Source organism: Anarhichas minor, unplaced genomic scaffold (assembly GCF_050575085.1).
Source record: "Anarhichas minor isolate MPS153535 unplaced genomic scaffold, ASM5057508v1 ptg000046l, whole genome shotgun sequence".
NCBI lineage: Eukaryota > Metazoa > Chordata > Actinopteri > Perciformes > Anarhichadidae > Anarhichas > Anarhichas minor.
Window position 1 is genome coordinate 467933 of NW_027466492.1, and position 21311 is coordinate 489243.

A 21311-nucleotide genomic window follows, 5' to 3' on the forward strand; every position below is an offset into this window, starting at 1 on the left:
ATTGGCGGTTGGCAAACCCGTTTAGAGGCGCGTTACCGCCACCTAGTGGACTGACGCGGGATAACAGAACATTTAGTGTAAAGAGGAATAAACAAAACTCTTCCCATTCCACCGACCTCGGGTCGTATTGACTGAAGAAGGTGATTTCTCTACAGTGAAGAATAACTGACTTGAATCACAATACATGGTACATTATATAGATACAAAAGAATTGTTTTGGATCGTCTTCATCGAGCAAAACACACATTGTTAGCCTGGACACGTCTTTCAAAATGTTTAAATTATTTGATCCGTAACTGCACCAACTTGACAGTATTTGTATTTCGTTTTGCACAACTTGTACTACGCCCACCTCACACGTGTACACATGTATACAGTAAAAATTATCCCACTTTTTATGTTGTTGTATATTCATCTTTGTATTTGTTTTCTTTTGCTCTACTGCTTTAACAGTAAAAGTACAAGCGATGAGGAATTATCTGGACTACCCTTTCGATCACACGACCCTCTCCTTGCACGTCATAGCGGTGTTCCTTTTTTTCTAACTAACATGACCATTTAGGTTTACCACGTTTTACAAATGTAATGTTCAACCTGCTGCAGTCTGGCAAGAATTACAGAAGTATCAGCTGCCATACCACCAGACTATTGTGTATATATTAGTGCTGGGTGATCGCGATTAATCGTCAGGGCCAGCAAGGCCTTCTCTGCTGGCCTAAACAGAATCACAAAGTTATAGCTATTTTATAATTTAATAATTTTTCTTAAATACACTACATGTATTGTAATTTATAAAAAATATTATTTTCTCATTGCACAGCTACTGTCTTCCTCAGTTGCTCTGCTTCCAGTGCAGCTTGTTTCAAGTAGAGCTTTTATCCAATCAGATTTCACCTCTGTGTCTCTAGGTAAGAAGAGAGGCCCGAGGCCTGCAGACTCACAAGTGAATTCATGTGCAGTTTAAGTGAATGGGGACAATATTGTTGATTGTCATAGTGTTCAACCAATCAGATCTTTAGTTTGACATGTTGGGCGTATTCTTTGACGTGCCAGAGCTAGCAAGCTGGCCTACAACTACATCTGCATTACGTGCATCTGTATCTCCCACTGTATCTCCCACCTAACAAGAGACCACCAGAGCACACACACGCACACACGCACACACACACACACACAGACAGAGACACACAGACAGACAGACATGGCGGCTCCAAAACCCTGAGGAAGTTCATGTTCGGTCTTTCAGGAAGACAATCCTTACGTCTGAATACAACCTTTACCTCAGTCCCCGTCTCTCTTGTCCCCCTCTCTCATTACTGGGCAATTCTCCCCCCGGCTCACTTTCTCCAGGCTCCTACTCTTGTTATTCTCTCCCTCCCTTTCAGGAGTTTGGAATGAGTCCTTTCAAGTGTGGACGTAATTTACACAAAATAAAAATATAATTCTATGGTTTATGGATGTAAAACTACCAGCAACAGACTTCTGTTCAGATAAAGATTGTTACTGATTGGAAATTCCAGGACTGTCTGGTCAATAAGTTTGCAAAGCATGATATATTATGGGCTTCATAAAAACATTGTGAAGTCAGTGTATTCTAAAGCATGTCCAATGGTGTTAATAAGCACATATTTTCTAAATTTTTTATTAGTCCATTAGTGTTGTTACACGATGGATAACAGCTCACCAGATTGCCAACAGACCCTTTCATGACCAGACAGTCCCTTGATCCAGATGTTGCAAAGAAGCAAGTTTCCATTAAAACAAATCCCTTCACAGTAGGAGACTATTCCCTGTATATGTGAGTAAAGTAAAGAGGCTGACAGCCCAGAAAGGGGTAAAAACAGAACAAAGAAGAGAGAGAGACCTGACCAGTATTGTGTCTGACCAACTTTAAAGTGTCAAAGAATGACTCACTTCATTTATTGTTAATGCAATACATTTTAAAAGTACCACAGTGTTTACATTTGAAATTGAATTTGCTGTTTATTAAAGCCTTGTGTCACAAATAAGAATATCACTTTTTAAAAAGCAGACAAAGTCAGAAACAAGCTTAAACAATAAATAATGAACCAGTAGAAAAGTGTGAGTGTGTGTGAAGGCCTTCAGTTGTCCACGCTCATGAGCAGAGCGGTCCCTCTCTTGATCCAGTGGTCTGGGGTCACAGCTCCGCGTTTGAGTTCTATACCGACCACAAAAGATGGCCGGCCCGCCACCCCCGAACGCACCGGGAAGTAGTAACACGGACATAGGTACATACCTACACACACACACAGACACACAGACAGATATGAGACAGCAAAACCACAGGGCATGACATCACAAATTATATACAGACAGATGAAAAAACAAGAAACCTATGATGAATTATTAAAAATAGAATAAAACAAAACAAGAGAGGAAGATGGAAAGACAGATGGAGGAAAGAACAACTCACTCTTGGTTCCCTTCTTTTTTTCCACAGGTTTGAAGTGGATGGTGGGGATGGGACAGACCATCTGCATGGGCTTAGCTTCCACCAGACAGGAGTTACTCTTGTCCCAACCAGCCCCCTCCAGGAACAAACCTCGGACAAATACTCCATCCTGTAGGGGGGGGGGGGGCAGGGAGGAGAGGGAATGAGCAAGGAAACAAGGAGGAAAAGGCCATTAAGTAAATGAACCTGTGAAAGAAAAAGAGTGGGAGGGGTAAAAACCACGGGAAAGAGGAAAAGAAAGAGGACAGAGAGAGGGTCGAGACAAAGAGGAAGATAGAGGAGATAGGAGGGTAAGAAAAAAGACAGATCCGTTTGGACAGAAGGAAACAGAGTCAAAGAGCTAAAAGGAAGTGAGGGGAGGCACAGAGAAGTTGATACAGAGAAGAAAGGGATAAAGATGAAGCGAGTGAGAATAAAGAGCTACAATGACAAAGTGGGAGCAACACGTATTTCAAAATGTGAATTGTAAAAGATGAAAAAAGCAAGAGTAGTTTTGAGGAACGGGACGAGAGAGGAGCGGCTTTCTGCTTTGAATGAAAATTGTTCAGGAAAAAACACACAGAGTCAATGTTAGAAATGTGTGGAGAGGGAGTCACCTTGGGCGGGTAAATAAGGTGGCTGTCATCTCCAGTGGACACTATAAACTCCCAAGACAGCTTGTCCACTGATATCTGAAAGAACAGTTCGACACCATGTTAATGGGCAAGATGTTGAGATTAATCTATGAGAGAAAAGTGTTCAGCAGGTTGTGTTTGCCAAACCAACACAGGGCGTATATCTGAAAACCAATGTGTTTATATACAGTATGTCTGTAAGATGTGTGCTGTGAAAATCAAACATGACATAACTTAAAAACAAAGATTTAAAAACAGAATTCGAGCTGTTGGTATCCAGGTTCAATAGTCAACTGGGAACCCCTTTCATATTATATGGCCATCCAAGACAAACAAGACAATACAAGCGGTATTCCTTAATGTAGTGACAGCGTCTTTCTGCCTGTGTGGATGTGGCTGTGTGAACTCTCACGTTGTGCTGTCGAGCAGAGGATTGCAGCACAGCGGTGAGGAACCCGTTGGGAAAGGTGAAGCTGGAGAGCCAGAACAGTTTGGGGGGCTCGGCCGTCTCTGCCCAGCGCGCAAACTCACTGACCCGCAGGGAAAGATCCCTGATCCACGCTGCCAGGGGCTTCAGTGAAGGGTACGCCTAGAGGCCATATACAGTGAGGGATGAATCAATTACATGCTTCCAGCAGTTGGCAGCCATTCATAATGCAGGTGTGGAAGAATTGTGTGAAAATTCTCAAGTGAGGTGGGGGGTCTGGTACCTTCTCCCACAGCGGTGGAACACGGGCGTCATGGATGTAGCGGAAAGTCTCCTCCAAGCTGGATGACATCACCACCAAGCCTCTGATCCCTTTCTCCAGCTCTGCCTGGGATGAACTAACACACAAACACACACTGTAGGTGTTTAGTCGTCATCTAGTCTGGATCTATTGGGATTACCGTGCATCTGGACATAGAGGTACAAATAAACAGGCCAGGTGATTGGGCGATTGTTACTGATTTGCATCTTTGACGCTAGTGCCTCTTTGTGTAGCAGGTTTCCCTTGAAAATGACTGGTTTTAGTTTTTACACACACAAATTGCAAATAATATTTGGATTAATGTTTTTGGAATTAAGGGATAAATTCAGGTTAACAACCACGGCCACTTAGTCTGCTGCCACTGCTCAATGTTAGCAGCACATCCCTATCCCTGTTGACACGGTTAGTTTCACATGACAGTTACACACACAGAGGTACAGTGCCTACGACACACACACGGCTAGCAGAGATTCTGACAATCGAACCCAAAGAAACACACATGCAGACATAGAGATCATACATGATGGTGTCCAGCAGAGAATTGTATCTCTGGATCTCTTGCAGCAGGACCACATTGATAGGGGAGAGGTTGTACTGGAGGATGGATCTGGTGCCCTCGTAGTCAATCAATGGCGGGATCTTCTTACGGACGTCTGCCAATAGCTCTAATACCTGGAGGCACGTTGCAAACATAACTTACAAATATACTGCACACAAGTATTTGCAGTGAAGAAACTGCAGAGTCGGATTGTGGTGCTGCATTAAATTGGAGGACTTATAATAGTTCAGGCTTCGGCTCTTGATAATCCTTTCTAAAATACACACATACTCCGACATCAGTCATGCTCCAACAACCAAAAGAACCTTATCTTTTAGCACTATTACACTACCATAACATTTAAAGCATGTTTAAATTGTTGGTCTCATCCTATGCCCGTCTATTAAGTTGTGTATTTCCATTAAACTGGTTATCTCTTCCCTCCACTTCTCCCACCTTGCTTCTTTCTCACCTTATCTTCTCTACTGGGCCTGTCCCCCGCAGCAGTAGGACTGGTGACCTGGGGCTGCAGGGAGAGCAGGGTGTCAAACAGCGTCCTGGTCTCGGCGATCTGGCTGGCAATGTCTGCATTAGAGTGCTGGCCAAACACCTCAGGGTGCTCTGTGGACGGCAGCCTGCTGATATATTCCTTGTAGGAAGACTGGGGTCCGTCATTGGGGATGTAATAGGATGTTAAGGAGGACAACCTGACAGATAAATGGGGTTGACAGAATATAAAGTCACTGATATAAGATGTTTTTTAGAAACATTGGTGTACAATTTCCAATTTCCTTGGAGAGATTATTTTCATCTCATCTGAAGTAACTGATGTAGAAACATAGCAGCAAAACATAACCCTGCCAATATAAATGACAAAAACACAGAGAGTTAGTGTATTGAAAATAGTCTCTAGCACATACTGCCTGAATGTATGGAGTGCTAGAATTCCTCTTCTTTAAACATACATGTATATGTGTAATAATGAATGTGTGTTAAAGTGTCTTACTTGAAGGAGGGCTGGTTCACGGCAGCATCACAGAAGTAGTCGCTGATGTATGTGGTCAGAAGACGTCTGTCCCAGTCGTCTGTTACGTGACCTCCATAGTTGACCTCAGCAATGAGGTACTTCAACGCATCCCAGGGAATCTTCTCATACATATCCAGGTACAGACTGAGCAGATTCTGACTCACCTGGGGGGCATCAAGATGAGGATTTTAACAGACTGACTTTGAAATGCAAGATACAGACCAAGAAGTAAAGGAAGTAAGTAGGTGGTCTCATACATTTTAAGCTGTATATGCCTTTATGCGATAGAGCAGTGATTGACAGGAAAAGGGGAGAGAGCGGGGACGACATGCAGCAAAGGACCGTGGATCAGATTCAACAAATAGTCTCATACATTTCAATTCGATTGTCATTATCCATTTGTCTAACAAACACTCTGACAGGGTATAAAATGGCCTTTCTGCCTTCAGCCGTCACTGTTTCCTTCAGTGTCAGATAAAGCTCTGACCTCAAAGTCAGAATCGTTGAATCCATAGACAATATTCCAGCCCAGCTGTAAAAACTTCTTCCTTTCCAGCAGGATGCTGTGAAAAAAGCAGAGGGAGAAGAGCATCTTCCTGTACAATGCGGGTCTTGAGCAGCGGGTGAATTGAGACTCCGTCACCAGCTGGTACAGACGCTTCATGTTGGCTTTCACGCCCTGAAAACAACAGGGTGTTAACAGTTTTAACACCACTATGGAGGTTGGTACGTGTATTGTATGCACATCTTACTGTAAAATATGTGTAGGCAAATTCAAACTGAATATTCAAAGAACTTCCATGTATATATGTTGACATGTACAGCATGTATGCGTTATAGAAGATATGTAAAGTCTGGAAATCTGTGTGTGTGTGTGAGCACATTTGTGAGCACATGCACCTTTGGTGGTTCTGTGGTCATCTTGATGCCAGCCTGCAGGATGGTAATGGGAAATTCAGGATGTGGCGAGGAGCTGAGCCAGAGTCGGAAGTTTGAGTGGGGCTCCTGCACTTGTAGCTGCTCCACCAGCTTGTCCAGCTCAGGCATCCATGAGAGAGAGAGGTGGCAGTTGGCAAGGAAGACCCAGTGACCTGGTCCAGAGAAACAGAGAGGCTTCAGATAGGCTGACATAACTTGTTTAGATATTTCTATTTCAAGTCTAGTTGTAGTTGTTGTTGTGTGGTTAGGTTATCTTGCAGTGACCACAAAAGAAAGAAAACGCCCAATCTAAGCACTTCGTACACTTTGTTAAGTACAAGGGACTTTTGACACTAAAAGAATCAGTTGCAAGAGACAAAATGACACTTCTTAGCCACTGAATGAATCCGACACAGAGGAGCAGGAAGAAAGACAGAGCGATTAGTGTTGTACCATTCTTGACACCCTCCTCTATCATGCTCTTGGCGATGGGGGCCTGTCCCTGGCCCAGAGAGAGAGCATGGAAGTGCTTGCTCATACCAGAGGCCTCAGCCAGCTGCAGCAGGGCTCCTGTGGGATCCACCCCAGGAGACAGAATGAAGATCAGAGGAGTCCTGCTGGTGGATTCCTCCACAACCTGGAGAGAGAACAGAGACAGTAGCAAAGAGGGACAAAGAAAGAAATCTGAATTTGAGCTAAAATCAAACAGAACAATGCAAATAAAATGTTTGAAACATTTGTTCCAATTCAAAGCTTTACATCTAATATTCAAGAGGGAAGAAGTAACAGGGACCAACAGAAGAACACTCACGGCCTTCATGTCAAGAACAGGCGGCTCCACAAAGTGATGGCCGAGGATGTTAACAATGAAGGAGGTGACGCACAGGGAGACACGGTCCTGACGCAGAGAGCGCACTATCAGCATCTTCTGGAGCTCATTGCAGTTATGCTCCCAATTATCTAGAAGGGAAAAAAACGTCATTGTTTATAATGGAGACCATTTTCTTCAGTAACAAAGTACCGAAGAAAAAACTCCCACAGCACATACAGACCTGGTAGTGTGGCAACCTCTGGCTCAGCACTGGTGAACCAAAGGTTCCAGTCTCTGGAGTAATGTTCAAAGGAGGCTATGATGCCATGGAAGTTGGGCAGCTTATTTAGCTCTGTGATGTTGTCCCAGCTGGAGTCTACCAGCCAACTGGTACAGGGGTTGTACATCTGATCCTTCTTATCGAGTACCTAGAAGCACATCCATCAGTTACTCAGTAGGCAAACTATCCTTCCATCAATGCTTCAATAAATTGTCCAAATAACCCATTAACACATCAATGATACAGCACCAGGCCCCAGAGATATTAAGAAATTCACTGGAGAGGAAGGGTAGTTTTGGAAAACGTAATGGCTATGGACATTTTGGGAAAACACATTGTCGGCTGTCTTTGAAGGGTAAAGATAACTTCTACATGGCTCAACATTTAAATACACAGTGGAAATTCTTTTGGGGCATTAAGTGTTCCAAGAGTTTGAGAATAAAAGGTGTGTCCTGTTTGATTATCCCAAATCAAACAAGGTAAAAACAAGATGTCTGAGTGTGTACTCTGTTTTCTTACGAGTCCTCCTCGGAGGAAGAAGCTGTACTCATTCATGTTGAGTTTTCCAGCCACCTCCAGAATTTTGGCACACATCTGGAAGCTGAAGAGCAGCTTATGGCACTCGAACAGACCACGACACGTGTACCTGCAGAGGATAACATACAGAGTTAGCTAAAAAAAAAGACAGTGTATGTTTCTGATTGATCATATCACAAACTTATAATTCCAATAAGTGAACTGATAGGATATGACATAAACGTCTCTATCAAGGACACAATTACTTGCTACAGTAGCATTAAGGGCTATGTTGCTATAGTATGTCTCAGTTCACAGCTGAGGTTCAGGAGGTAAAGCAGGTCCACTCATCGCAGGGTTGGCAGTTCAATATAGGCTCCTCGTGTCCATATGTCAAGGTGTCCTTGAGCAAGACACTGAACCTCAAATTGCTCCCAATGGGCAGGCCAGCAGCTTGCATGGCACGTCTGCTGCCATCAGTGTGCATGTGTGTGTAAATGTTAAGTGCCAAGATTGTAAAGCTTTGTTTGTCAGTACAGTTATACAGCTTATTTCTACATCACGGTCTTTCTCTGTCCATACTAAACATTTTCTGACTGGAATTCCTTTGACTCATATTTATGAAAAGGGCTGGCTCACCTGTATACTGCATGTGTGTGGTACTCATTGAGGTTATCTATCCTTTCCTCCAGCTTGTTGCTGCACTTGCTCTTTTTTATGCTGAGGTTGAACAGGTCAATGTAGGCATCCAGTGAGAACTGGTACATGGGGTCAATGTAGCCCATGTCGTTTAGAATGGAGAAGAGGATGGAGGCTCGCTGGGCACATGGGCGATAGGCCTGTAAGGAGAGAGCACTTTAAGTTATGTTCACATACTCTATGCACAAACTGACATGCAAATGAACCATTTCAATAACATTATTTTAATATGCAGACAAATGGCCACCAAAACTTTCCAGAAAAACCCCATTGGTTTATAATTGCTCACTTTATCTTACTAGTGGTCCAAAATCCTAAAGATAGTCGTTCATAAAACCTAATTCCCCCGCTGCCCCAATCCCCTCATCCCTACACCTGATCAACTGTATGTAAGAAATGGACGTAGTCACTGTGAAATCACCCAGTGGTTTGTGGACTGCCATTTTGAAGTCTCGAGTTTGGCATTTTGGCCGTCATCATCTTGTTTTTTTTGCAACGAGAAATAACACATGAGGGTGGTTCTAAATTCAACTGAATGCAAGACATTTTTAGGCAAACAAAAAAAGTTACAATAACTTTCATGAACTGAAACCACACTGTGAGAGGGTTAAAGTTGTAAGACGACAACTCCAAGACCAGACAACTGCGTGGTAGCAACCTGTCAATCACAGTAGCCCCGCCCTAAAGCATACCCTGCTTTGTGGTCTATTTGACTCTAAATGGACCATAGCTTACTACATGAACATCATGCTGTATTGAAGAAGACTTGAAACTAGAGATTGAGACCATAAACTCATGTTCACAATGTTTACTGAGGTAATAAATCAAGTGAGAAGTAGAGTCATTTTCCCATAGACTTCTATTCAAGCTGACTTCTTTTTACAACCAGAGGAGCCCCCCCCCCAATGGCCATTAGGAAGAATGCTAATTTAAGGCACTTTTCAGACCCGGAGGTTGCCCCTGCTCCTGACCTCTCTAGCAGAGTCGATCTTGATCTCGGTCTGTTCACTGCTCTCAAGCTGCTCTGAAACCTCAGTAGCTGTCACTTTAGATGTCTGCAGGGTTTTCACCAGCTGCTCATCGTCCAGCAGTGAGCCAGTCGCCTCATTCAGCAGCCTGGTAGAGTAGACACACACGCATACAACATAAAAAAACAACAACCTACATACATAAATACAACAAAACAGTGCCACAATGTCTACTAAGCATGACAGACCAAGAAAAACATTTTGCAAACACAAACACATGAGGGTTCACATACATCAAAAATTAAAGTTTGACTTGAAAACTTTGAATCACTTACTCTTAGGAAGGTAAGTCATCATATCATTGTCTACTAGTATTATTACTGTAATAGCTAAACAACCTGAGGATCTCATCCTCCAGCTTCTCCAGGCTTCTCTTGCCAGAAGCAATGCTGATCACCAAAGAGTCCTTCTGTTCTTCTAGCTCTGGACGCTCCTTACGCACCACAATTCCCAGTAGTTGGGCTTCCAGACCCTGCACACACACACACACACACACACACACACACAAACAGATAATTTAAGGAAACAACTCATACTCTCTAAATGTATGTGTACACAACTGAGGATACGCGTACATATAGAGAAGTATACAATAGTGAGCTGGAGCCCAAACATACAGACACACAAACTCAGACCTGCTCCATGACGGCGAAGTTGACGATGATGGTCTTTGTAGAAATCTCTGGTGTGTAGTGGGGGTTAGACAGCTTGGTGGTGATGTAGAAACGAAACTCTGGATTGTACTCCACCTCCTTATCACCTAGCTTCAACAGCAGCCGGCCGCCTGAGAAAAAAATGTTCACCCATGCACTCTTTGGATTCAGCCACAGCCTCATATTTAGCTGAAAACTTCAGCAGTTGGTATTTCAATTTGTGAACTTGTGTATGTACTGTATGAGTGTGTTTGAGTCTCACCTATCCGTGTCATGGACTTGTTAAGAATTGGGTCGAGAGAGGGGTCCAAATCCTCCAGGACATTCTGCAGCAGAACAGGATTCCCAAACTGGATGGCGTTCTCCAGCACCCGCAGGTAGTCTGGCATTTGAAAGTCTATTACTTTCAGACCCTGCACATGTGGACAGACATGTGCGCAGGAGGACAGAAAGAGACATAGAAGAGGGATAAAACAAACAACAAAACACAGCCCGTCTCACACAAAGTCATAGTCCTCCAATGGGATGGGACTTTCACTGTCGTTTGAAGTTGATTCCATTGATGTTATGCAAAGTACTGGGAGGTATGGTACAGTCTTCCCAAGTTCAGCATATACTCATGGGCCATCAAGAATCCGCCAGTCCTGAAATCTGGTCTGTTGAAATATATTTTAAATTTGAGCAGAGATGCGATTGTCTGAGCCGGCTTTAGTAGAAGACATTTCTCAACAAAAATGGTGATGGTCCTCTTCTTGTTGCTATGAGGACCAGCCTACTATTTCATATAGTACGAAGTGATGAGTGTGCTATTTATCTCCTGAAATGCAGGGCACAAAGGCATTAAGTTGTTTTAAGGTGGAATAAGCAGTTTGAGAATACAGATTATCCTTGTTCTTCAACACACTGATTCCCTTTCTTGAGTAATAGTGTGGTAAATAATCATGAGAGTTAAAATATTATTGACATTATCACGGAAAAACAGCTTTTGCGTGCGACTCCTCCTTGATCGTGTGTGTGGTGTGTTGCAACGGCTCTCCGCGGATGTCCGCTCCCGAAAGTTCAGTTGAACTTTCTACCCGAGCTGCTCTGAACTTTGTGGGCGATACAGCTACCAGGTTTGTTAAAAAAACAAAGTTTGAGTGTCTGAAACAAAGGGATCTGCAACATTAGCATTGGTAACGGTAAATACATGAAGTCATTTGTAAAATTTGAGTGCATACATCCGTCTTCTCTGGACACCTTCCTATGCACTCAATTATCCATGATTGTTCAAAAAATACAACAGTTAAGACACGAGAACATAGAATATGAATCAGAATAAAGTTGGAGAGTCAAGACTTACTCTCTTCATCTCCATATTCTTGATCCATTTCATAGACTGGCCTTGAGGGTCCACCATCAGTGGCCATCTTGAAAGAAGGGAAAGAAATAAAACGAGCCAACTTGTATTTGCAGTATGAAACACACGTGTTGTACAGTGAACACAACAAAATCCAAATCCAAGAAAAAAAAAATACAAAAGCATTTTAATTTTGAATGCTTACTGGACAACAGCTAATATTAGTGAATATAACATTTATTAACAGATTGTGTTGACATGCACTGACCGGTTTCCGCGGGTGACGATAACTCCATTGTCAGTGGAGAATGCGTTGGAGGGCAGGCCCTGAATGTTCCAGTCCCTCACGACTGTAGGCGTGGACAGAAAGACTGCAAAACTGAACCCTGGTGTGCACGGGATCGCTAAGTCCCGTAACTGAGGAAAGGGTAAACAGAGTACAGTAGTAACTGTAGAGGGAGTTCAAGTATTTGGCAAGCTTTTATATGTTTTTATGAGGCGTGTGTCTGTGTGCCTCACCTCCTCCATCCAGATGGCAAGCAGCTCATCTCTATAGTTGGAAAGGAAGGGTCCCATGTAGGACAGGAAAGACGCTGCAAGTAAACAGTCTCCCACCAGGTATCCCATGTTTTCCTCAAGACCCTGAAGCACATACATGGGTATGAGTGTATATGTGAGTTATGTATTGTACTGTGTGATCTGTTTGTTTCTACCTTGCCCCAAACAACCCCCCCAGAAAGAAAAGACAGATTCCCAGTAGTAGAAGAGTTAACATTTTTGTTGTGTGTGTGTGCTTGTGTGTGGCCTACAGCAACTCTCTCCTCCCAGCGAACCCTCTCTCCAGCCAGTCCAGTCACCAGTTTGTCAGCTCGGTCCAGTTTAATCTCCATCTCATCGGATTTCTCCTTCAAACTACTCTGCATGATCCGCTTCTCACCGAGCTCCTTTTCCAGCTGGTCTTTCTTCTCCCCCACCTGCCCACAGACACGCACAGCAATTATATAAATTCATCATAAATAGTCCTATCATATGTACATTGGAGTCACTATAATGCTACTGTTGCACTCATATATATATATATATATATGCATGTCTAAATGCCTATCAGGCTGCTTGATAGATGCACTGGGCTCCATACCTCTCGCAGTTTGTCCTGGGCCGCAGCCAGTTCAGCCTGTTTCTCTGCTAACTGGGCCATGGTAGCATTCAGCTGAGCCCGCTTGGGCTCCACCACCCTGAAGGCACGCCCATAAACCTGGAGGAACAATGCACACATCCATGGATTTAGTTTTGCCACCTATTTTCCTGTTCATGTATTCATTTCACAAAAAGCTCCAATTGTTTTGTGATAGCACCTTTGCTATGCTTACTATAGCAAATGCTTTTTTTCTGCTGCTACGCAGTAATGCACTTAATCATACAGCTCATTGTTGAATTGTACGTGTGTACAATGTGCCAATATTAGTGCCATTGTCTGGATGCATTCAGTTACTAACTATTTCAACAACAATTAGCTACAAATGATTAATTACAAACTATTACGTGAGCTTGGGGCTTTATGGTGACTATTCATATCTGTAAGTGTGAGTAAGAGAGTGTGTGTGTGATTGTGTGCTGGTAGCCAGCAGACACTCTATTACCTCCATCGCTCTGACCCACATGCAGAGGGACTTGGCAGCTAGTGATACTTTGCCGATGATCTCTGGCTGGAAGTCTACTTCTCTGCAGTACTGGCCGATATTCTTCAACACACGGCCCGATATATTGTCCTTGTCAAAGTTAACTAAAGTTTTGATGAAGTTGGAATCACCTGCCAGAAACAAAGTCACATAGGTCAGAAAACCATGAAGATTTGTATTTTTTTCTCTTATGCGTGTCTCTCAGTTTAATTCATTTTCCTTCACCTTTTTTGTGTTATCTATTGTCATGACAACTCCACAGCTTTTTGATCAACAAGAGGGAAATGCAGTGCAGTTTCTGAAGGTTGATTATCTTCACTTGTGTTCCAGCAAATATTGCAATGTACACCTAATTTACACAAATAGTCTTTTGAAAGTAGAATCTAATAAAAACTAGAATTAGCGCCTCATGTGTTGGCCTCCATCAACCAGTCATGTTGCAGTTAAAATTCATGTCTGTCTAGGCTGGCGTCAATTCATCACTTTATCCTAAGGATATGAAATTGTCATACTTTAACATATGAATTCTTGATTTATGATTCAAAACCTGTTTTGTGAGGTCACAGTGACCTTAAAACCACCAAATTCTAATCATTTCAACCATGAGTGCAAGTGGACGTTTGTGCCAAATTTTAAGAAATTCCTTACAGGTATTCCTGAGATATTACGTTCAAGAGAAAGTACCGGACGGATGGACAACATGAAAACATAAGGCCTCTGGTCATATAAAACTAAATGCAAAACGCTATCAAATGACCCTTTGGAATAGAATTGCTTTGTGATAGTCTCTTTGATACATTTTATCTGAGACATATTATTACATTTTGAGTGTGTGCAAATAGTGTGTTTAATCTACCCTTAGCTGCTAACCTTTGTTTTATGTTCTTCTACTTGGGTTTCTGTTTCACTTTGCCCCACTGAACTGGGGACGATTCCACCTTATAAACCGACAGCTCAGCAGCAAACTTAATTTGAATCAGTTATTATAATTGCAAAATCCAGGACATTTCTCTCTCACCTAGCTGTCTCTTGGCCTCTGCCCAGGTAGGGTCTTTGCCCAGAAGGGTCATGACAGCCTGCATCACTGTCTCCACCAGCGCTGGGGGACAGGCATATGACTTGATCTCCGTCATGTCCCTCTTATTCAGAGACTCCAGAGCCTAGGTGCAAAAGGAGGAAGGAAAAGAGAATGTGTGGGTGTAAGAAGGGTGTACTGCTCGCTGAGTCATGTTTAGTTGAAATTTAGACAGCCAGAAAGCCCCACTCTCAAATGGCAAGGTGCTTATATTAGTGTTGGAGAGAAGCAGAGCAGTCAAATATACTGAAAGGTGGAGGATTATTACTCATCAAGTATCAAGGAAATAGTTCAACCAGACACATTTATGAACAAAGTCAGCACCTACAGTAAATACACACAGAGGGACTGAAAGGATTATAAAAGTTAATAGCAAAGAGCTCTACCTTCATGGCCTCATTCAGTGCAGGCAGGACCTCGTCCAGATCTCTCTGTGCATTCTCAGCCATGGCTTTGCATTGTAACTCTTCTGCCCCGATTTTCACATTTTTAGCACTCACCACCTCAACACAAACATACACCAATGTGTCACTGACTATTATACGCATCTTTCCTATTAGCAAACCACCACAGACCTTCCCAAACACAAACCACTAATTTGACAAGAATTTTGTGGGTGTGAATCACATTATGCGTTATCAAATTATTGCTGAAATCTATTTAATAACTGTGTGCGCATGCAAACATTTTTGTCTTGCTTACCTTCTTCTGCTTGTTAGCCTCCGTCGTCTGCTGTAAAATGACGGACAGGAACTCGACACACTGTATCTGGAACTCTGCCACCTGCTTCCTGGCCTCCTCAAGCTCTACAGACATGGCCTCCACCTTCTCCCGTGTGTCATTGATCTTGAACAGGCCATTACGCAGCTTGCTCACCTGCTCCCCCAGTTCACTGCGTTTCTCTGCCAACAACCTGGATGTATACACACACACACACACACACACACACACACACACACACACACACACACACACACACACACACACACACACACACACATATATGCAATCAGATGATTAACATGGGGATTTTGTAAAGTGAATCACTTCCAAGCTAGAATGAACCAGGTTTGTGTTATAAGTCTGCTTGTTCTGGTTTCGCTCTATTCTGATGCATGATCCGAGAGCATCCACACCTAATGTATGCATTATCTTGGTGTGAGCACTGACACTCTGAGCTTACAATGGAACCAGTTCAATGTTAACAATCTATCAAAACACACATGAAGCGTTTGAAGGTGGTATGAAGAGAGGAGAAAGAGAAGCAAGAATAAGTGAAAGAGAATGTTTAAAGGTGCCTACTTTCTGTATCCAGACACCAGCTCCAGGTAGTTGGTGGGTGTCACATAATTATGTCTCCTCAGCTCCAACTTCATCCTTTGGGAGACCTGTGCAACCGACTGGTGTGTGGTCACGAAGACACTGGCTACCTTTGTCTGGATCTACAACATCAGAATTTTGAGTTTTATTGGCCAAGTATGAGAACACATACCAGGGATTTGAGATAATATACAATATACATGAGGATGAACTTGCTCACACATAAAAATGTGTATTTACGTGTGTGTGTGTGTGTGTGTGTGTGTGTGTGTGCCTCACCCCCTCCAAGGAGCCCAACTCCAGTCCATCCAAGTACCTCTCAGCCACCTCCAGCAGAGCATCTTTGGGCCACTCACAGAACCAGTCAATGGTGGTGCAGTTTACAAGCGCTGGGTACTGGAGGATGTGGTTCCTGTTGGCAAACAGACATTTATAAATTGTATTCAGATATCATTTGTTGATATAATGATCTCCATTACACCCTTGTGGACACAGAAAATAATGAAGCCATAATGCATCCTGGATATGCTTCAAAGTCATTCAAACGAATGCTGTTTTTTGCTGCAAAAAGCTATAATTTAAATTTTGCTGTAACTTATCATTGTGAATTAAATGTTGATTGTACTACATAATGGCTATAGAATAATGACAATATCAGCATTTAGATTGTTCCCTTTAAGCCTTCCTTTTAATTCTGTCTCCCATTGAACAATCTTGCGATAAAATGAAGGCTTTACAAGTTTTAGGTCACAAGTGCATCAACCACTGCATAACCAAGACAGGAGAGGACAGTGCTTTTGTTCTCCCCGGTAGCTATTGATAGCTAGAGCCCTGTTGACAAAAGAGGCATAGAAGGCGAAGAGGGGGAGTGATAAAAAACGCGGTATGGCCCTAATGTGTGATATGGACAGTAATAGCAGCTAGTCGTCAGAGGGCCAGGACGACTTGTCACTGAGAGACTGGTGATTAGCTCTGGGTAATGGTGCCTGCCAGTCCAATGGGCAGCATTATGTGTGAACAGCACCCTATGCTACTAATTACCACCAAACTATCATTGCTTGAGGGGGAAGAGGAGATTTGTGAGAAAAAATCTGAAGTGTGAATGTGTGTGACACGGGACACAGAGAATGAATAACAGAAAATGTATGTATAATATGCATACTCGCCCCTGTGTGTGTGTGTGTGTATGTGTGTGTGGAGACAGCTGGCCCTCTCTGTCACAGAATCCACACTGTTTGGAAATACAGCGAGCCTCAGGTCTTTGCTACAGAATCACCAAAGTGACCAAACCTCATTTGCTCGACAACACAAGCGAACAGTCAGCCATTAACAATGTGTTAATGGCTGATGTCATGGTGAGGCCTGACTTACTGTCCCCAGTGTACCTTTGAGGAGCTGCTGAGGGGTAATGCAGGAAACAGTTGCACTGTGCATAAATACTGTGTTCATTTCCATAAACATTTGTGTCAACAGTAAAGAGAGGTGAAAAAAGAGGAGGGAGGAACATATTGCTAACCCAGGTATATTATAGGGCACAGTGTGCTGCAAGAAACAAAATCTACCTGAAGGACTCTCCCACTGGGCTCATACAGAGCACTATGTGCAGGTTGTCCCTGACTCGCTCTATCAGGTAGCTGAACAGGGAGTCAGGAGTCTCCGTTACATTGTTGTTCCTGGCAGACTCTGACAGAGCATTGCACACCTAGAGGTAGAATGACAACAATTACATGTTATGAGAATTGGAAGTAGGTTTAAAAAGGTTAAAAACGTGAATGACCTACAGATGCCACAGAATGTGAGATTAATACATATGAGAAGCTGAATGTTACTTAAGGAAGATTTCAAGAGCAGACTGTAAGTCGACCACTACAGTCGGGTCAGTCTTGCATGACACGGAGGTTTTTACCTTCACAGAACATTCACACTTTATAGCAAGAATAATCTGTAAAATGTCAAAAAAAAAACTCAGCCTAGATTATTTTCTTCACTATCTTCTGTGTGAATTGAGTTTATTTAAACCATAAATACAATATGAATGCAAGCATACAAATACAATTGAAAATAGAAGATAGGAATATAGGAAATAGAGTTAGACAGATGCAAAGACAGGAGGCCAAAAATACCTAATATACATATAAAATACAGACCTCAACAAACTCGTCCTGCTTGTAGAGGTTAGGCACCTCGCCAGAGCTCAAGATATTATTGATGTCCTCTAGGAAGGATTCGTCTACGATCTGGGTGTCATTGAACAAGAAGACTGTGGGCTTGTTGTCCACACCAGTCAACCAGTACAGCTGCTTGATGTCTGAAAGAAAGGACAGAAAAAAACTTCCTATATATATTGTAGCTGACTGAAGATGGGATGAGAGGAAGTAACTGTTTTAAAGAATATATTTGAGTACATTGTTGTTCTAATATTGTTTAATATCTGTCTTTGGTTTAAGTTTTCCTCGATTTAATTTCCAAGCAATAGGCGATATCGTCATGCTTTCCTTTTCTCCAACATCTGGTAGTAGTGTGTTTGATCTCACCTTCTCTGAACTCCTGTTTCCGGTACTGCTTGGTGACTTCCACCTGGAATACCTGGTATTCACAGATGAAGGCAGCCATTTTAGACAGGCTCTGTCTGCCAGAGGCCCCAACACCAACCAGCAGCATGTTGCCCCTGAGCTGACTGATCACACGTACTACACGGGTTACTGTGGAGGAAAAATGAAATATTACCAATACATTTTAATTACATGTTCAGTATTCTTATAACTGCCCTGTTTTTTTTGTTTTTTTTATTCCCAGTACATCTGCACTGCGTGTCAATTTTAATATGTGTATGAGGGTGTGTGTGGATTTGTGTGTGTTTTTAGACGCACTGTGTTCGATGGCGTCTTGGAAGAGCACCAGGTTCATGGGCACTACGCCGGGTGTCACGTTGTAGTCTTCCAGCTGGGTCTCCATGAACTTCTTGAGACCATTCATGTCCAGCAGTTCCTCATACACACTAGACTCACTCAGGAAATCACCTGACACACACACAAACACACACACAGATAAAAATAAACACACGTTAACACATTCATATCTTCTGGTGTAATCATTAATCTAACAGTTTCATAATGCTTGACCCACCAATCCATTAACCTCATTGTAAGAGAATAATTACAGTCATTGGTGTGAAATTGACATTGCTGGGTGATGGATGTATGTTTGTGTGTGTGTAGATACAAATGTACCAAATATTGGCGGTTGTTTGTTCGGGCAGATGTTGTGGAACTTGAGGTCAAAGAGTAAGTCTAGTTTCTCCCCCAGCAAAGCCACAAAGGCCTCCATGTCACTGTGATCTACCAGCCTGTCTGAAACAACCCTAAAATCAACAAAAAAACATAGACAACAAATATTATCCAATACATACCCAACAAAAGCAACTGTATCTTTTGGCCAGTGTAAAATAAAGTAGAACGCCATTCACAGACGGACATGTCCTCCGCCTCAGTTGAGGGACAACGACACTAATGACACAATGAAGCTGGAACTACAGTAAATATGCTGTATGACTGTGAGAAGGTCTCTCGTTACCTGAAGCACTCATGGATCCACAGTTTAGCAATGTTGTTTTTGGTATCATGGAAGTCTGGGTGAGCTCTTAGCAGACCTTGAAACACCTAGAATGGGTGGAACATTGAAAACAAATCATGGAGCGCAATTGTGACCCAGGTCACATAACTATACAGGTTAAGTTATATAAAATCTCAGTAACTTTCAAGAAAGTAAACATTACCATAGCCATTGAGAAATGATAAATGGACTGTACTAGTACAGCACTGTTCTAGTCTTCTGACCACTCAAAGCGCTTTAACACTACATGTCATCATTCACACCCATTCATACACTGATGACAGGGGCTACGGTGCAAGGTGCCACTTCCCCATCAGGACTCTAACTAATCATTCATGCCCGTTCATACACAGCAGGCAGGAGCAATTTAGGGTTGAGTGTCTTGTCCAAGGACACATCGACATGGACTAGTATGCTGATTGAAGGACGACCCTGCTCTACCACTGAGCCACAGTCTCCCCTGATATTGGTTACCCCAATTACCAGTGTGAGGCTTAGTATAGAGTGTGTTCCTAAATTGAAGTTGAGTTGAAGTCCCCAGGCTCTAGTTGGATTTTCTTGAAAAACACATTTTACGTACTGTATGTATGTGTGTGCTGGTATACTTGTATCGCTTTAACCATTCTCTATGAATTATTGTGTACCTTGGACATATCCCTGAGGTTGAAGAGGTAGTGGGTCTTGGCTGGAGTGGGAAGAAAACGAGCTGTCACGGCATAATACAGTTCTAAGGTGGCCTGAGTCAAAACTTCTCCAATGGGCTTCACTTCCTCCTTAAAGCCCTCCAGCTTTTGGTTGATCATGGTACTGTAGATCTGCCTGATCTGGGACTCCTACATGAAGAGAAAACAGGTCTGTTTAAGTGTGGTACATCTTGTCAATGATACAGCCGTGTCAATAAGATTTATAGATTTCAAAGTGTTACTGGCCAAGGGAAGAATAGAACAGAATAGGAATCTTATATGAGGTGTGATGAGTCAATTTCATGTTGTCCAATTCACACAAGTGTCAAGGTAAGTGTTTAAAGGGGTTTACTCCAAGTGCAATATGGTTCCAGTCATTTTCAAAATCAAATGCGTTTTGCCCTCATGTGGCAATACAAAAGAGGAGAGGAGTTGAGGGAGGCACAACAAATAAAATGAAGAAAAGATGGACTGGGAAAAGGTTGAAAGGAGCACAACAACAAAGATGAGAGTTTTTGATAAAAAATTGAAAAAGACTGAAAAGAGACTATTGCTGCGGTCCAAAAGTCCAAAAATGACCTCCTAACGTCTATTCCTAACCACTTTTCATTGACCTCGATGAAAAATGTCATGGGGTCAAGGACAGATGTGAAGGAGAATTCATAAGGAGTTAGAAAAAGACAACCGTGGTGTTTAGAGAATCGGACTCCACTTTCACTAAGCTATGTAATTATGATGTGATGGCGGATGTCACTGACATAGGTCTGCCATGGCGACACTACAACGAAGAAGGACTACAAAAAGCACAACTAATACATGAAATATATTACCAAACAGCATGCAGACTTTATAAAGAGCTTCTCTTGTGAGAGGCTGCTTCACTCGTGGTGTGTGAAGGAGAGCAACCGGAGCTCCTTCCTTCCTGCTGTTGTCACACTGAACAATCACCACTGCTTCAGTAGAAACTGATCATTTAGTCGTGCAACATCAATGAAACTGTTCAATATCAACATTTCCTTTGTGCAATAATGTAAATTCAACGGTTCGGTTATATTTTGCTTTTTGACAGTTTAATAATCTATCATAGGCCTAGCTTGTTTTGTTTTATTAAAGCTTCTTGTTATTGAGAATTTGTGAAATGACAGTTTGCTATATTTACTGTTCATTTTATTTCGTATTCTTTTTGAACAAACTTATTTGTTACATGTTTGAAGAAAATAAATACATATGAAACATAAGGATTGTCCCTGTCTATTCATATTCATCAACATTAATCCCATTACTTTATGACTGTGGT

The 21311-nt window shown here is 42.4% G+C and overlaps 1 protein-coding gene across 1 annotated transcript in view; it reads right to left on the bottom strand.

Annotated features, from left to right (window-relative positions):
- Positions 1-2102: 2102 nt before the first annotated feature.
- The window catches only part of dnah2 (dynein, axonemal, heavy chain 2), a 53180-nt gene continuing 33971 nt past the window's right edge, over positions 2103-21311 (bottom strand). Inside the window, exons 51-87 of the mRNA XM_076111992.1 lie at positions 19976-20164; positions 19293-19378; positions 18950-19080; positions 18590-18739; positions 18254-18421; positions 17867-18027; positions 17282-17421; positions 15999-16131; positions 15702-15841; positions 15102-15312; positions 14786-14902; positions 14343-14484; positions 13286-13455; positions 12784-12900; positions 12455-12619; positions 12165-12287; positions 11914-12062; positions 11649-11715; positions 10569-10719; positions 10289-10437; positions 9992-10125; positions 9597-9741; positions 8566-8765; positions 7930-8056; positions 7372-7558; positions 7131-7279; positions 6773-6956; positions 6302-6492; positions 5889-6080; positions 5381-5565; positions 4847-5081; positions 4357-4508; positions 3798-3912; positions 3500-3676; positions 3070-3144; positions 2435-2582; positions 2103-2257 (exon numbers count right to left, since the gene is read on the bottom strand). Coding sequence (XP_075968107.1) covers positions 2103-2257; positions 2435-2582; positions 3070-3144; positions 3500-3676; positions 3798-3912; positions 4357-4508; positions 4847-5081; positions 5381-5565; positions 5889-6080; positions 6302-6492; positions 6773-6956; positions 7131-7279; positions 7372-7558; positions 7930-8056; positions 8566-8765; positions 9597-9741; positions 9992-10125; positions 10289-10437; positions 10569-10719; positions 11649-11715; positions 11914-12062; positions 12165-12287; positions 12455-12619; positions 12784-12900; positions 13286-13455; positions 14343-14484; positions 14786-14902; positions 15102-15312; positions 15702-15841; positions 15999-16131; positions 17282-17421; positions 17867-18027; positions 18254-18421; positions 18590-18739; positions 18950-19080; positions 19293-19378; positions 19976-20164 — 5610 coding nt within the window. The remainder of the gene's footprint in view (positions 2258-2434; positions 2583-3069; positions 3145-3499; positions 3677-3797; positions 3913-4356; positions 4509-4846; positions 5082-5380; positions 5566-5888; positions 6081-6301; positions 6493-6772; positions 6957-7130; positions 7280-7371; positions 7559-7929; positions 8057-8565; positions 8766-9596; positions 9742-9991; positions 10126-10288; positions 10438-10568; positions 10720-11648; positions 11716-11913; positions 12063-12164; positions 12288-12454; positions 12620-12783; positions 12901-13285; positions 13456-14342; positions 14485-14785; positions 14903-15101; positions 15313-15701; positions 15842-15998; positions 16132-17281; positions 17422-17866; positions 18028-18253; positions 18422-18589; positions 18740-18949; positions 19081-19292; positions 19379-19975; positions 20165-21311) is intronic.